The sequence below is a fragment of the Nansenia antarctica genome (assembly GCF_963989245.1).
Source record: "Nansenia antarctica genome assembly, chromosome: 12".
NCBI lineage: Eukaryota > Metazoa > Chordata > Actinopteri > Argentiniformes > Microstomatidae > Nansenia > Nansenia antarctica.
The window spans coordinates 8,816,664-8,832,189 of NC_137682.1; the positions used below are offsets into that span (position 1 = coordinate 8,816,664).

The following is a 15,526-nucleotide window of genomic DNA, read 5'->3' on the forward strand; positions in this document are numbered from 1 at the left end:
CCTGGATTGGACCTCGAGTGCAGGATGGTATTGTGGGCCTTCGTTTTGGCGAGACGTGGGCTAATCGGGTTAGGACTCTCACACTGGCTCGTAGGGGTGTCGGTAGGTCGGCTGGTCTGGCCAAGTGTTGAGTCTACAGTCCAACGTCTTCTAAGACACATTCAGATAACAAAAAAAGGAAAAATATAAACAATCAATCAATACAACATGCAAAAAAACAACAACATACATGCAAAACACATAACAGAGCACCGTCATTCACGCCAGCTAGATACTGCCGTATCGTGACATTAGAATTATATCTATCTCCATTTTTGTCAAAATTGAGTTTTTTACATAATCTGATCCATTAGGTGTTTATTAATGCCTGTGTGGTGTTGTTTTTTTAAATGTTGACATTTTTGAGTTAGTAATTCATAAAATACAACGGTTCCATCTCACAAAACATAATGGAATGTAAAAACTTTGACGCTCAATATCTCTGAACTGCCCTAAACGGAGATAGAACCTTCTCATTCTAAACGGAGATAGAACCTTCTCATTCTAAACGGAGATAGAACCTTCTCATTCTAAACGGAGATAGAACCTTATCATTCTAAACGGAGATAGAACCTTATCATTCTAAGCTCACGGTATGTTTTTAGCTTTAGCCTATCCGCCTTTGTCTCCCTTTTTCTCGCATGTTTCCCCCCGGAGTTCCTCCCCCTGCGGCGCTGCTGGGCGGAGCTCCATACCGAACCACACGCTCCTTTTGTCGGATCCGTTTCGAGCTGACTCCCCGGAGGTTTACGGCTGGAAAAAACACACACTTAAACAACTCCTAAAATAATTAACCTAACCGAAAACCTTTGCTTTGTTAGTAACGCGCTGGTTCCTAACTGCGACGAAAGGTGAGTGAATCATTGTGTTTTGACGACGATACTACAAGCGGTTTTCATGTCGTTTTGTCCCCGAGTCTTTGTAACACTCATGGCGGCTCTGCAGTGAGAGCTTTTGGGCGAGAACAAGCGGAGGAACCCGCTCGCGTAGGCCTAGCCAGTTTTTCCCCAGCAATCCGGAGCCAGTAAAAAGCATTTCTAATCATTTTGTATTAATAAACGCATTTAGCGTAACGCAATACGATCATTGAGACTGATAGTTCTGCAATCATCTGCGCATTTTTATAGGAAAACACAGTTTACTTGCAAAACGATGCAAATTACAAAACGTGCCGTATTCAGTCTCAATCTGAAGTGTTGGCAGGAAATTGCGACGACTTGGAGGTATTCTTGTCCATTGACTGGTATTTAAGAGACATTTTAAGCAAATTTGGTGTGGCAAAAACAAAACGGGCTTTTCGTGCTCAGCGGAAGCTACGTTAACTCTTGCCGGAATAAGGGCGCCATTACTGGGGTAGCCAGCACCGAACGCTCGGTGTTCCAAGACACATTTAACGGAACACTAAAATGATCTACGAAAAGAATATTGCCACGATTTCTAGACATATTTTATCGCTGACTTGTGTATTCGTTGTATATAATAACCTAGTACATTGTTCATAGTTGTAGGCCTGTTATTATCCAGGTTGAGATTATTTGCTAACCCTCTGCGTGCAGTTTCAAGGCAAGCATGTGACCTTTTTAGTGCAGTGTCATTTTCTCTCGGAGTATCAAAAATATAACTAGTTTTTTCGAAGTTTGACCTTGTGAGCTAAGCTATGACACTGACTGCACACCGGGAGAGCGGCGCCTCGGTCGGTTGCACAGCGGGCGGGGGTGTACGTAGCGCAGAGTCTGCCAGCCCGATTCAGCCGCCACGGAATGTTGAAGCGGTTCCAGGCGTTCTATCCGTTCTGTTCCAGAGCGCTCCACTCTGTCACATGTGTAGAAATATAGAAGCAATATTTAAAAAAATGCTGTTGTTGGGAATTTGTATTAAAGTAACTAGAAGTGATAAATCATGATTTATCACTTCTAGCTATTTTAATACAAATTCCCAACACTGTCAATGGAGCTTTTTGGTATTCCAAAAGTCATAGCCTACTTTTTTTTTTCAATCTTATTTAAATTATGTTTTGCTTGGTTGGTTGGTTGGTTTCATATCGTCAAGCCTAGAGGGGAAAATACATTCGAAAACGTATTTTAAAAGTTGTTGGGAGAGTTCAGACTACAGTGTAGGCTACTACTCTACTTTCTGTATCCAACCCACAATAATCCAGAGACTCTCTGTGCGGTTTCTATGCCAATGAGGAACGCAGTGTGAGGGCGCATCCCCCGGCCACATCTGAACCGTTTTTCCGGCTGGCCCGTTCGGGAGACTTGACTCGCATATCTGCAGCAACCCCTGATGTACAAATGGTGAACCATTAAGAGATAATAAATACATCAAGAAATAAACCAATACATGTATTTATCAATATATTAAAGCATGGATATAATATAGCATGGAGCAGTTTAGGTTAGTTTGACCTCCGTATTTGGAGATACCAGTTGCTGATGGTGAGGTTGGGAGGACTGCAGACCCTCCTACCTCAAGACCATGGCTTCAGTTTCGGAAAACGCCCGTGCCTGGTTTGCTGGATTCGGCAGCACACTCGTCACGTTTTCTAAACCCATATAACCAACTACAGTTTAACTTTCTGCTTCACACCACAGTAGTTTATTATAGCCTCATCATGTCATCTTGGCGAAGGCTGCAGTTTGCTCCCTCAGTATTCAACCCTCCACCGTAGTAGCGTCGCTTGTCTGAGGCCTTGGAAATGACATTCCGAAACGCTTCGCCGGACCAATACGCGTATCCATTGGGCTGCCGTTGAAATGCGACAATATTGATCTGTATGACTGTATCCTCTCTGTATCGGATTCTGTGTCACTCTGATTCACCAGACTAAAGCAAGGCGATGTTATTTCCTCTGGGCCGGGGAGGTGGGTGGGAGAGGCGGGGCATCCGCAGTGTTGATGACACCTGACATTTTTTGAGCAGTCAAGTTAGAAGTACAGTAAAAAAATATATATATATTTAAACAAATTAACAAATGCGGCATGTTTAAGCACATTGTCACATACTCAAATATGAATTGTATGTATTTTGAACAAAGTTAAAAATAAAAACGTTTTAGAAGCCTTATCATTGACCCAAACAAGACGTTAGGTTATTGATTCATAATCACTTGAATAAGGACTTATTTAATTTAAGATTTCATGATGGCATGCAAAGATAGTTAATTGTAACCATGACCGTTACTATTAAAAACAAAGTCGCATTTTAAATATTCCGAGCGCTACTATAGGCTGCTTTGCTCAGGTGACCAAAACAATCAAAGCGAGTGTCGGCTTGCATTGTACGTTGCAGCGGTTGTGCGAAGGTGCACGTGTCATCGCGTCCAATACAGTATTTCAAGACGTACACGTGTGTTTGTATAGAATGGAACGAAGTCAGATGATATCTTGAAACGTCAACCTTGTACGCATATTGCTGTTTTAGTTTTGTTTTTCTACCGCGCAGAGCTCGAAGGTAGGCTATTATATGTCTCGACTTGTCACTGAACGTCCCCCGTGTTCGGTTAGCGAGCTATAGTTTTTGCCAGTGGCAGAACTCAGCTTTAAACCAAAATGTGGTTTAATGACTGAATGAAAGTGTTTTCTGTTGGGTTTCAGGGTTGTAAGAAAGCGGGTCAGTTGATCTGCCCTCAGACAGACACTGCACTATGAATGGCAGCAGCAGTGTTGGTGTATCCACTGCGCCACAGCCTCAGGCTGGTCAAAGGATAAAGGTTGAGCCAGGTAGGCTGATTTAACATGTCCATGTTCATTACCAACATGTGGAATTAGACAATCTCTTGCAGAATGCCATTCCTCCAAACAAAGATTTTTGTTAAGATCAAAAGCTATAAGCTTAGCCTATATTTTGTCTGGAAGTCTGGCACAGTTAAACCTGTTTTTCCTCCACGCTCCTCTTGTTATCTTGCCTTGAAACAAGTGTAATAATAACATACTTTTGTTGAGATGTATCCGTTGAATTCTGTTCACATGTGATTGATACATTTGACCGTATATTTGTCAGGGCGTATAGTTTTATTTTGGGTCGGCACAAGGTTAAATTGTGTCTAATAAAACTGCCCTTGACAAGTTCTGTGTCTGTGTCTGTACCTATGCAGTTCTGGATACGTGGAGTAAGGAGGACTGCCTGATCCTGTTGGAGAGGATCCGGAGCCTGTTGCCTGATGTTGATGCCATGAAATACAAGACCACAGAGTCTCACTTTGACTGGGAGAAGGTCTGCTTTGGAGGGTTCACCAGTGACATGTGTAAACAGAAGTGGTCAAAGGTGTCCACCGAGGTTAGCCAATCAGAATTCACAGAAAGGCCATTTTAATGTACTATATGAAGACTGAGTAAACAAACTTTCACCTACAGTAAATTACTATCATGAAAAATCATGTGGGAAGCATTTTGCAAACTTCATACATTTAAAAAAATATGTTTTACATCTGTCTGTAAAGGAGACATGAGAATGAATTACCCATGTTACAGTAACACTTTTGTGTGTGACTGTGAGTTTCCTCTCCAAGAAATGTGGCTAGAAATGTATAATTAGGAATTTGGGCAGTTGTAAGGGAATTGCCCCTGTGATGTAGAGTAGATTATGTCAACAGCAAATTGATCTCTGAGACAGTAATTGTATTGCTGCAGTCACTGAAATGGAAAATGTATCTAAATCTGAGTTTCATTTGGAGGTTTACTGTATGTCTATCTCATTTACTTTTTTAGGTACGGAAGTATAGGACCTTGACGGAGCTCATAGTTGATGCCATTGAGTATGTAAAGAACCCTTACAAAGGAAAGAAGTTGAAGGTAAAGGATCAGATTGTTTGTTGTACATATAAAAATGCAATGATTTGACAGTTGGATTAGTGGAATTGCTAAATTACCTTTTTGTGTGTGAATTCTTGTGTGAATGATGCTATATTTCTACTGTTTTAAGACCCACCCAGACTTCCCAAAGAAGCCTCTGACACCATATTTCCGGTTCTTCATGGAGAAGCGAGCCAAGTATGCCAAGATCCACCCAGAGATGAGCAACCTGGACCTCACCAAAATTCTGTCCAAGAAATACAAGGAGCTCCCAGAGAAGAGAAAGGTGAAGATCAATTTGCAGTCATCATGTCTTTTTGAATAAATATTTATTCAAAGACAGATTCCATCCCATCAACAATGTAAAAAAATGTAGCCTTATGAAGACATGCAATGAAATCATTCTGCTACTGACTAATTGTGTTTTTCTGTTCTGTTCCCAACAGCAAAAGTATATCACAGAATTTCAGAGAGAGAAGGAGTCGTTTGAGAAGAATATGGCACGATTCAAGTGAGTGTCATTCTCTCTCCTGTTGACATTTGTCATGATGATCAGGCATCGTCATGGTGGGCAGTCTAAGTGGACCACTTAAACTATAGCTATTAAAAATAATCGTCAAGTTTAGATAACTTGGTCTAGTTCAGATGTTGAGTTGATTTTATTATTGCACTTTAAATCCAATACTTTTAATGCTCCTTTAACAAACCGGCTTTTTGCCTCTATTTCACTTCAGAGAGGACCACCCCGAGTTGATAGAGGAGAAGAAGAAGTCTGATCTCCCAGAGAAGCCCAAGACGCCCCAGCAGCTGTGGTACAACCACGAGAAGAAGACCTACATGAAGCTACACCCGGACGTAAGTGTATCCAGGGGAACCTGACTTTACAAGTACGGAATTCGGAAAACACTCATCTCACAATAACCGATTCACTTTTGTTGCCAGGTAAGCCAGAAGGAGCTCAAGGAGGCCCTGAGGAGACAGTGGTCCCAGCTCTCTGACAAGAAGAGACTGAAGTGGATCAGCAAGGCCCTGGAGCTACAGAGAGAATATGAGGTGAGAAGTTGAGAGGTAAAAGGCTGTCAGCTTCACCTGTCATCATAGGCATTATAGACAGTGACGCTCGTCAAGTTGACTCACGATTTTTTCTGCCGAGCGCCTTTTATGTCAGTGAGAGAAAGTGCGACTCTTTTTTACTGACTTGAGAGTCATGATTTAGTTTTCTGAGTGTTCATTTCAGAGTCGTTGTTTGACTTAACGGTCGCAATGGATCCTACAGAAGGATTGATACACACTCCTCCACCTCAGCGGCGTGGATGCGTGCGCCGACTACCTACTGATTCCTTCTTATTTCTCAGTGTTGTGACTACTTGTTCCAGGGGATCTAGAACATGAATGAATGAATGATCTTAGTTTCATTTGGCATTTTAATTTGTATATATTTTTGTTTAACATCTTTGTTCTCAGTAGACAGAACCTGTATGATATATTCAGCTCTGTCATATCGTCGGCTTGAGCTCTGTCTCAAACACACACACACACCAGATGCACTCTGTGATTAAGCAAATGAACAGCCAGGCTACTAAAAGAGGATTTATGGTAATCGTTTTTGTATGCCATGTATCACACATTTTGACTGAACGATTAGAAAAGATCAGAGTCAGTAAAACCTCCCAGTAAAACAAAACAAACTTCCCATTACGAGTGATCGATTGGAGAGTCAATATGGCGGCCAAACTACAACAGTGGTGCCAGCAAGCCATGAATATGATGTTTAAGCTTTTGGTCGCAAGACCTTCATAAGAGCATACATAAACACAAGCACACTTTTCTAGCAACTTAGCCATTACTCCATCCTACAGTGCACAACCAAGGGAATACACTTTCTTAGAATGCACATTGGCCCCTTTTCTGAGGTATTGAGTATTATACCTAATATCAACATACATGACATGAAGACGTGTTTCAGAAACTATTCTTAATATGTATGTTACGGTACATGTGGGAAAACTTGGGTTAGGGTTAGGTGCTAGGGTGCTACGGTTAAGGTTAGGGCTAGGGCTAGGGCTAGGGATGGGTATAGGATTAGGGTTAGGGTTAGACATGCCAGCATGTACCAAATCGACGTAGCACCTAACCCTAACCCTAGTTTTCCCACATTGTACCGTAACATGTAGATAACCTTCCTACATTTTCCCAATGTCTCCACGTTTTACTGAATCTCTCGCTGTCTCGGCAGGGTAGTATGAGAGCCTACCACGAGGCACACCCAGAACTGAACGCAGATGATACGCACGTCAAGTCGGTCCTTACCAAAGCTGAGCGGCAGCTCAAGGACAAGTTTGACGGCAGGCCCACCAAACCACCCCCGTAAGTCTTTGCCATGTTGAAAACACCAACAAACTTTTCCCCCCCCCCCTCTTGAAAGGGGTTGAGAGTTTCTTCTGACCAGAAAACAATTCTGGTCAAATTTTTTTTAAAGAATCTTGAATCAGTTAAGTAGTGGTTTTCTGTAATGCACTGTCATGGCTGGTAGGCTCCTCACTGTAGAAACAGATCCTCTCTACCTTGTTTCGCCCTGTAAATTTTAGATCAGTTCAATGAGACAAGAACCCAAGAATCCAATTCAATAAGTTCCCTTTGAACTGTACCCTTCCTTCCACAATGTAATAATGCCTAATTCAGATAGACATGGGGCACTCTTCACCATGATGCTTACATCTGCCCAAAAAGGCAGTGGAAGGGGGCAATTTGTCTGGCACAAGTTTCCCCAAAGCCCCCTAGCTAGTGTGGCACATTCCTTCTACAACCCAGGCACCTAGAGAGTAACCATTGTGAAATCTATATTCCATGGTCAACCTTATAGGTGTGAACAAAACAAAATTCCCCAAATGAAGCATTATGCTCTAAGTGGGCCATGGTCATTATAGGGAAATGAAGTACCATTGTTACAGTGACCAATGAAGCTTTCAGGAAATGTAATCGTTTACACTCAGATTGACTTCTACTACAGTAGCTGTCGTTTGTGTTGCGCTGAGCTTTGAGATTTGGTTGTGGTCTCCAGAAACGGCTACTCCCTGTACTGCGCAGAGCTGATGGTGAACATGAAGGACGTTCCCAGCACAGAGCGCATGGTGCTGTGCAGCAAGCAGTGGAAGGTGATGACACAGAAAGAGAAGGACATGTTTCAGAAACGCTGCGAGCAGGTCAGTCGCTTTTATCACGCTTTTATAACTCCAGATAGGCAACTACAGTATTTCCCCTCCAAGCACTCAGCCTAGTTCAGTCCCCTCCACCCCCGCCACGCCTTAATTTTTGGCATTTATTAGTTTAAAATGAACATTTTGATGCTTGCTGTTTGCTTCATATGCTATCCCTGTGGAATTTCTCTCCCCAAGGACAAGCAGTTTGATGAGTGAGACATGACAGTCAATGTGTTCTTATATATATATATGTAATATATATTGTTGTCACCTGCATGTGACTGATGGTTTTATGTTCTCCATGGCTGTGTTGTCTGCCTACAGAAAAAGAAGCAGTATGACATCGACCTGCAGAGGTTTCTCGAGGTGAGTACAAAATTATTGTTATTATTAGTGTGTTTGCTGAACCAAGCAACATTATTGTTATTGTTCATATATATTTAAGTGCATCACGGTACAACACTTCACACGTTGGTGCTGTCTCCCCAGAGTCTCCCAGACGAGGAAAGGGATCGCGTGCTAACGGAGGAGAAGTTGGGGGGTTCGAGGTTAGGGGCGGGCAGCCCCCATAGAGCCAAGTCTCCCGCCAACAAGCTTAGTCTTAAAAAAGTACAGGTATGTCACTCCGTTCAGCCACTGGGAATGTTTGGTAATGCCTTCCGTTGAGTTATTGTTTAGTTGTGTCACCTGTCAAGTGATGAGGAAAATTGTACATTTGTTTTACGCTAACATTTATGCTACGTCTTTGTCACTTTTAGGAACGGTGTCGTGACGCTGAGCTCGATCACTGGGTGCACACAGGCTCGACAAAACAACAAAAGAAGCGGTCAAAACTCCCCGAAACTCCTAAGACTGCTGAGGAGATCTGGCAGCAAAGCGCAATAGGAGATTACCTGACAAAGTACAGGGTGAGAGACAGAGGAACATGACCTGGAGCACAGCCCTGGGTTAGAGGGATGGAGAGAACATAAACATCCCAAGCCAGGTCCTGGCCTCTGATGAGCACTGTACATATAATATATATATATATATATATATATATATATATATAATATGCTCATTAAGTCAATCAGAGCCTGGTTGTGTGATGGTGATCCCTGCTTATCTGGAGGGAGCAACCGCCAAAACAACATTATTAAATCCACTGTAAACCTTTAATAAACATTATTATTTATTATTTGAATGTCCAATGCCAATGACTTGCTAAGTTTGATTATATATACAGTAATCAGCCATGAACTTGAGTGTGGTCATTGCAAGGGGCATACTGCATGGCATGTTCTTATTCATTGTGTCCAGTCTCCTTCAGGCCAATTTCAATACATACTGGTATTAGAATCCATAAGAAAAAGCTTGTCAAGTGCTTGGGTAGTAGACAAGTACCTGGAAAATACACTGAAAGCTGTGGCTGAAATGTGACTCTGTCGCCCCCCTCTGGTACAGAGTGACCGCAAGAAAGCCCAGTGCGCCATGGAGGCGGCCTGGAAGGCCATGGAGAAGAAGGAGAAGATTCCGTGGATCAAAAAAGCGGCCGAGGACCAGAAGCGATACGAGGTTCAGTACCGGCCCGTGGTCAGTGACCAGACGTTTTGACCGCTGTCTTCTCCAGTGTGCTGAAGAAATGTCAAAATGTTGGTCGCCCCCCCCTCCCCTCTCTTTACCCCCCCCCCCCCCCCCCTTCTCCCATTCAAGCCCCCCAGAGATCGGAGTCGGCGGCCCCCTCCCAGCTGGATGCATTGGTGTTATCTCTGTTCTTCTATATGTTCTTTGTTAGTTCCGCTTCTTTCCATTTTTACAATGTCTTGACAGTGTCTCTTATGTGTTTTTAATTGTTGAACTCAAATGTTCTTGTTGAACTGTAAATGAGTGTTTAAGTCTGCAACTTTCTAGTTCTAGTTAAAAGTGCTGCTCCACAAGTAAGGGGTCAGTAACGGGGCATTAATAACAAAATTCAAGTAACCCAGTGGCATTTACATTCTCCAAGATCCACTTGTATAGTTAAGGGGCTGCACTTTTACCTAGAGGGGAAATATAAATTGTCTTGAACAGGGGTGGATTAGATTTTTCAGATAAGACAGTTGCTGGCATCCAATTTTCAGTTAATCAATCAATCAATCAAAAAACACGACCTTTCCCCTAATTGGCAGTGGGATTTTAAGCACAACTGAAGCAAGCCGCTTGTCTGTGAGATTGAGGGTGGACAGCAGCAGACCCTGCTCTTTCATTCACTCACTTTCACTATTAAATCACTCCTGGCAGGCTGGTCAAACGAGACGTCTGCAGTCATAATAAATAAATGAGCAAAATTGTAATTGAAATTATGAGGTCAATGAATCAATTAATCGACAGTGGCTACCATCAATTCATCGATTAGCAAAAACGTGCACCCATCCCTAGTCTTGAAATATGTCCTCTGTGTTATATACCCATTGGACTGTCTGTCTGTGTTGAGGAATTGTGTATTCTCATGAATTGTATGTGTGTGTTTGTGAGGTTGACTCTGCCCATGGTGTAATGACAGGGTTTGTCCTGCAGAGAGAGCTGTTGGAGATGAGAACCCCCCAGCCTGGCCAAAGGAAACCCAAATTTGAAGGGGAGCCCAAGAAGCCGCCAGTGTGAGTGATCTTCAGGGTTCATGCATCATACAATTGTCCCACCTTGTTGAGTGAACATGCTAACCAACCTACTTGTTGAGTGAACATGCTAACCAACCTACTTGTTGAGTGAACATGCTAACCAACCTACTTCGAAGAGACTTGTTTCTTTTTCAACTTTCGTTATTTCTTTATTTCTCTCTTTCTTTCTGTTAGTTCTCCTAATGAATTCTCCTCTTTTCTAGTGTGCGTTCCTCGGTCCCTTATAGTTTTTTTTTGTTTGTTTTTTAAAGAAAATTCTGAGTGGGATAGTCCCACTCATATTTTCATTTTTATTGACGGTTACAGTGAAGATTTAGACAGGAAGGATGAGTGAGAGAGAGAGGAGGGATGACATGCAGGATATGTCCCCGGCCGGAATCGAACCGGGGACCCTGCGGTTACATGGTCGACGCTTAACCCGCTACGCCACCTAAGCCAGGGCTTGACGCTTACCTTTTCCCCAGGTAGCACTGTGCTACCATGTTGAAAAATTTAGTAGCACACCAAGAATTTCAGTAGCACAATGAAAATTGCGCAATTTTCGTCAACAACGACAACAAATTATCATAATCATAACATATCAAAATGATCATAACCGGCTCTTGGCCGTAATAAAAATGGAGACTCACACAATGTAAAGGGGAAGTAAGAATCTTAATTTCAGTTGGCCCACGGTTCGGTATGAACCTCGGTTTTTGGGTCACGGTTCACGGTTCGTTTTTTTTGTTTGTTTCAAATGCTACTATTTATTTACAAACTGTTACTTTATTTTGCTTATACTTATGGAACTTTAACATTTAGGCACATTCCAGAATATGACTGGTAAATTGTATAATATAAATATATATAAACAAAACACTTTCAAATGTAAAAAAATTACAGAAACACTTTCAAATGTGACGTGTTGTGGATTGGAACTACGGATCATAAACTTTCAAATGATGTGTCATACATTGAAATCCGAAAAAAGATGAAGTTAGAGTCATTTGAATGTTAGACATCAGGCACATATAGGGTTAACCTCTTTGTAATGAAACCGGAAGCAACCGCTGCTAGCAGCTAGCGGCTAACAAAACACAGCGCTACGAACTATGAGAGCTGTATCCCATATACCCATTATGCGCATTTTAAGCATATAGGACTCGCGTGAAGCATTTCTGCGACACACGTTTCTGTTCACTGTTTTCATTCCCTCATCGCTTATACACATAGGTTTGACTGCGCATGACAGTAGTTCAGCAGTTAGTCGCACTGGTGCGATTGAATGTATTTCCAAGTCGCACAGAAATATATTCACTCGCAAATGCGACCAAAACAGTCGCACTGTCGAGCCCTGTAAGCGCCCCCTTATTGTTTCTAATCTGACACTACCCCGCCTCCCCTGCGCAGGAGCGGCTACCAGATGTTTTCCCAGGAGCTGCTGACCAACGGTGAGCTGAACCACTTCAGCCTGAAGGAACGCATGGTGGAGATCGGCAAGCGCTGGCACAAGCTCACCCAGCTCCAGAAGGACAAGTACAAGAAGCTGGTGGAGGAGCAGCAGACAGAGTACAAGGCTGAGCTGGAGGCCTGGGTTCAGGTGGGTCAGGCCACAGAAAGGGGGGTAGTGGTGGTCTAGTGGATAGTGAGTTGGACTTGGGATCGGAAGGTTGTGAGTTCAAATCCCGCCTGAAGCCACACCACTACTAGTGTGCCCTTGAGTAAGGCACTTAGCCCTCAGTTACTCCAGGGGGAATGTCCCTGTAATTCGTAATTGTAAGTCGCTTTGGATAAAGGCGTCTGCTAAATGGCAAAAATTAATTAAAAATTAATTCATTTAATTAAATTAAAATTAAATAATTAAAATTAAAGAAATATCCCCTAGTTCCACAGACGAGTCAAGGAGACGGTCTCCTATTTGACGAATGTCTCCTATTTTCTGCACCTTTATTTTTGCCATGTTTCTTACATGACATTTCAGTCAATATTGAGGAAAATGTAAATCACAAAAAAATGCCTTAATGGAAGACAATAGCTTTTAAGCATGTAAGATGATATGTGTTTTGCGTATAGGGTACTATGTAACTAGTCTTTGTCTCCTTGTTTGTCTCTATCTTTTTCAGTCTCTCACGCCTCAGGAGCGAGCCATCTATAAAGAGTTCTCCACTACGGTGAGTAACCCACTCTTAAGTGCAACATTGTACAGTATGTCTCGCGGTGTCACCATGAATTATAGAAAAAACATATTGCTTTTTAAAATGTATGTTCGGGTGTTTTTATACATAGCTCTTTTATACATAGTCCCCTTATTTCAGGGCACCAAATGTATTGGAAAATTGGCTTGACATGTGTTTCTGATTACACAACAATGCACTCTCTTGGCTACCCCACTGAAACCACTTTCAACAACTTTTACCCAACCAACTACCACTGCTTGTATTCATTTTGTATGATACTTTTTAAACTATTCAACGGACACATTTTAACATGGAGGTCTATGGAAACCAAAATATGTCGTTTTTTTCGGACCACCACTGCTGTGAAGGTTAACAGCTGAGGGGTGGCCGCGCTGGAGACATGTAACCACTTTCAAATTCATAGACGGAGCTATGGAGATAAGGATTGACTATCCATGAGATACAATTATAGCTTTAACCATATGAAGCTATTCAGAGTTTGTTTACAATTACATGGAGTAAATGGAGTAAAACAAGCTTATATATTTTGGGTTCTGACAGTTGAACAAGAAAAAGATGTTCTTCTTGAACTTCATGAGCTTATTTTGGTTGTGGAAATAGTTTAAAGATGGTTTGGATGGTCGATAGATTTGCGGGTTAATTGAAAGAAAGTGAGATTGTAGCTTGAACTGTGTTTGTGTGCTGCTTCTCCCCCCCGCCCCCAATATATGCTACCTTCTCTCTACCCCCTCTTGTAGAAACGGCGGAACACAACCAAAGCCCGGGCACCGGGGGCCAAGGTGCGCGTGACGGCGAAGGGGAAGGCGGTAGGTGCCGCAGCAGCGGGGGTCGCAGTGGGCAAGCGGCCCATGGCGTACCGTGCCAAGGTAACCATCCTCTGTCACTCACACACCTACACTCACTCACACACCTACACTCACAGACCTTTGTGTGTAGCTTTGTAGTTTGTAGTTTGATTGTTTGTAACTTGGGGAAAGTCAACGTGCGCCTGTGGTCTCCAGCAGGATACGTCGGACTCTGATGACGACGACGACAAGACCAACTCTTCTGACTCTGACGATGACGACGAGTCGTCAGGCAGCTCCGACAGTGATGATGATGACGACGATGATGACGATGACGAGGTGAGTTTGAAATTGAGGGTCAGTCGGTGTTTTCTTTTTGTCTGCCCCACTATGCTACTTCAAGCCATTATCCCCAGCCTGACTCATTCCTGCTGTGATTGTTGATTCTAATTGAAGTTGTGAGTGGTCCTCTCTTCAACATTCTAAATACTTTCTCTATACGCAGAATGACGATGAGGAAGATGACGACGAACGATCAGAGGGAGACAGCAGCTCTTCTTCAGAGGACAGCAGTGACTCGGACACTGATTAGCCCCTTCCCCCCCTGAGAGAGGAGGGGCTGTGCGGGACACGCCTCCTCGCAAGCCATTCGTCGCGTCTGACCCAATAGGTGGGCGGTGACATAAAAGTGCTTGCAACGTCGGCTCCTCCCCACCTCTTTCTCACAAGGAGAAACGAGTGACAGGAGATGAAGGCACGAGGAATGGAGATGTTAAGCTCTTCCTCCAGTTGACCCAGAGACTATTATTCGGCGGGACATGTTCTCTCTTTTACATGGGTCTTTGTTACTTGTGTGTTCAATGCATACATTTTTTATCGCCTTTATATAGGTGTTATTACCTGTTGCCGTTTTTTGTTTTGTTTTTTTAAACTTTGAGAAGGAAATTTCACAAGAAAGTATGTTGAGGCTTTTTGAACAAGCCCAGTTTCTACAGTTTGGATGGGAGGGGCATATTGAGGAGTCCTGTTTTTTGTCCTTTGGTCTCTGAGCGTCAGTGCAGAGGGAGGACCGTCGCTGCTTTCCCTCCATTGAAACACCTGGGTAAACCCTCAATAATAAAAATGCACTTTTTCTCTTGTATTCTCCTTGTGTGATTTCATGCATCACATAATATTGCTATGCTAATTATTACTGTGAATATAAACAGCTTTCAATTCTATTTCAGACAGCTCCTCAAATGAACACACTGTCAAACATGTGGTAATTGGAGTATCATGTGACTGTTACATCTTTGGCCACAATCAATAGACTTGTCTAAACAATATGAAAGTATGCATTTATATGGATTTAATTAATGTAATGACAAGGATATGGACACACTTTTCACACAAAACCCAGACATTGAATGAGTTGCTTTTAATTTTTTAATAATATGTTTAGATAGACATTTCAATATGTATATATAAACAAACGCCTCCACCCTTCCCGCAGACATCCACACACACATCCGGCAGGAGTGATACCAATAGTAATAAATAATATCAGTAACACTCTTTGAACCACCTGTGTGTAATGCATTTATAGTGCTTTTGAATCACAACCAAGTCATGTGAGCTCATGTAAAGTTCTTATAAAGATGCCTACGTTAGGTGATTCATAGAGTGTAACCTAAATGTCACTTCCTTTCTCCTTGAACAGCTACATACAAAAGTCCATTTACAGAGAGCAAAGCAAACGCACCCAAGTGGAAAGAGATGGATGACCACTAACAACAATTACCATGACAACAATTACCATGAGCCATTTCTTGTAGCGAAGTGCTGAAAGTTATTTACAGGGTAAATTGACCATCTTAAAAACATGACTGTTGGAGAGCTGAAGTGTTGGATCAGAAT

At 42.5% G+C, this 15,526-nt stretch overlaps 1 protein-coding gene across 2 annotated transcripts; it reads left to right on the plus strand.

Moving 5' to 3' along the window:
- Positions 1 to 796: 796 nt before the first annotated feature.
- On the plus strand, positions 797 to 14,751 carry ubtfl (upstream binding transcription factor, like). Of its 2 annotated transcripts, none has more exons than XM_080543282.1 (20): positions 797 to 890; positions 3,636 to 3,761; positions 4,136 to 4,317; positions 4,749 to 4,832; positions 4,963 to 5,118; positions 5,279 to 5,343; positions 5,567 to 5,687; positions 5,775 to 5,885; positions 7,069 to 7,199; positions 7,894 to 8,035; positions 8,357 to 8,398; positions 8,522 to 8,647; positions 8,791 to 8,940; positions 9,476 to 9,604; positions 10,568 to 10,647; positions 12,058 to 12,247; positions 12,771 to 12,818; positions 13,583 to 13,711; positions 13,847 to 13,969; positions 14,136 to 14,751. In XM_080543282.1, the coding sequence occupies exons 2-20, from the start codon at positions 3,686 to 3,688 to the stop codon at positions 14,220 to 14,222; spliced, it is 2,172 nt and encodes a 723-aa protein (XP_080399408.1). In that variant the 5' UTR covers positions 797 to 890; positions 3,636 to 3,685; the 3' UTR covers positions 14,223 to 14,751. The 2 variants fall into 2 exon arrangements, with proteins under 2 accessions (XP_080399408.1, XP_080399409.1); XM_080543283.1 differs by having other exon boundaries at positions 13,850 to 13,969.
- The last annotated feature ends 775 nt before the right edge of the window (positions 14,752 to 15,526 follow it).

Excerpts from the sequence above, each read along its gene's own strand:
- ubtfl (XM_080543282.1), top strand. The coding sequence starts at position 3,686 with ATGAATGGCAGCAGCAGTGTTGGTGTATCCACTGCGCCACAGCCTCAG. Across the intron at positions 8,648-8,790 it reads TTAGTCTTAAAAAAGTACAG|GAACGGTGTCGTGACGCTGA; the intron begins GTATGTCACTCC and ends TGTCACTTTTAG. Across the intron at positions 12,248-12,770 it reads AGCTGGAGGCCTGGGTTCAG|TCTCTCACGCCTCAGGAGCG; the intron begins GTGGGTCAGGCC and ends TATCTTTTTCAG.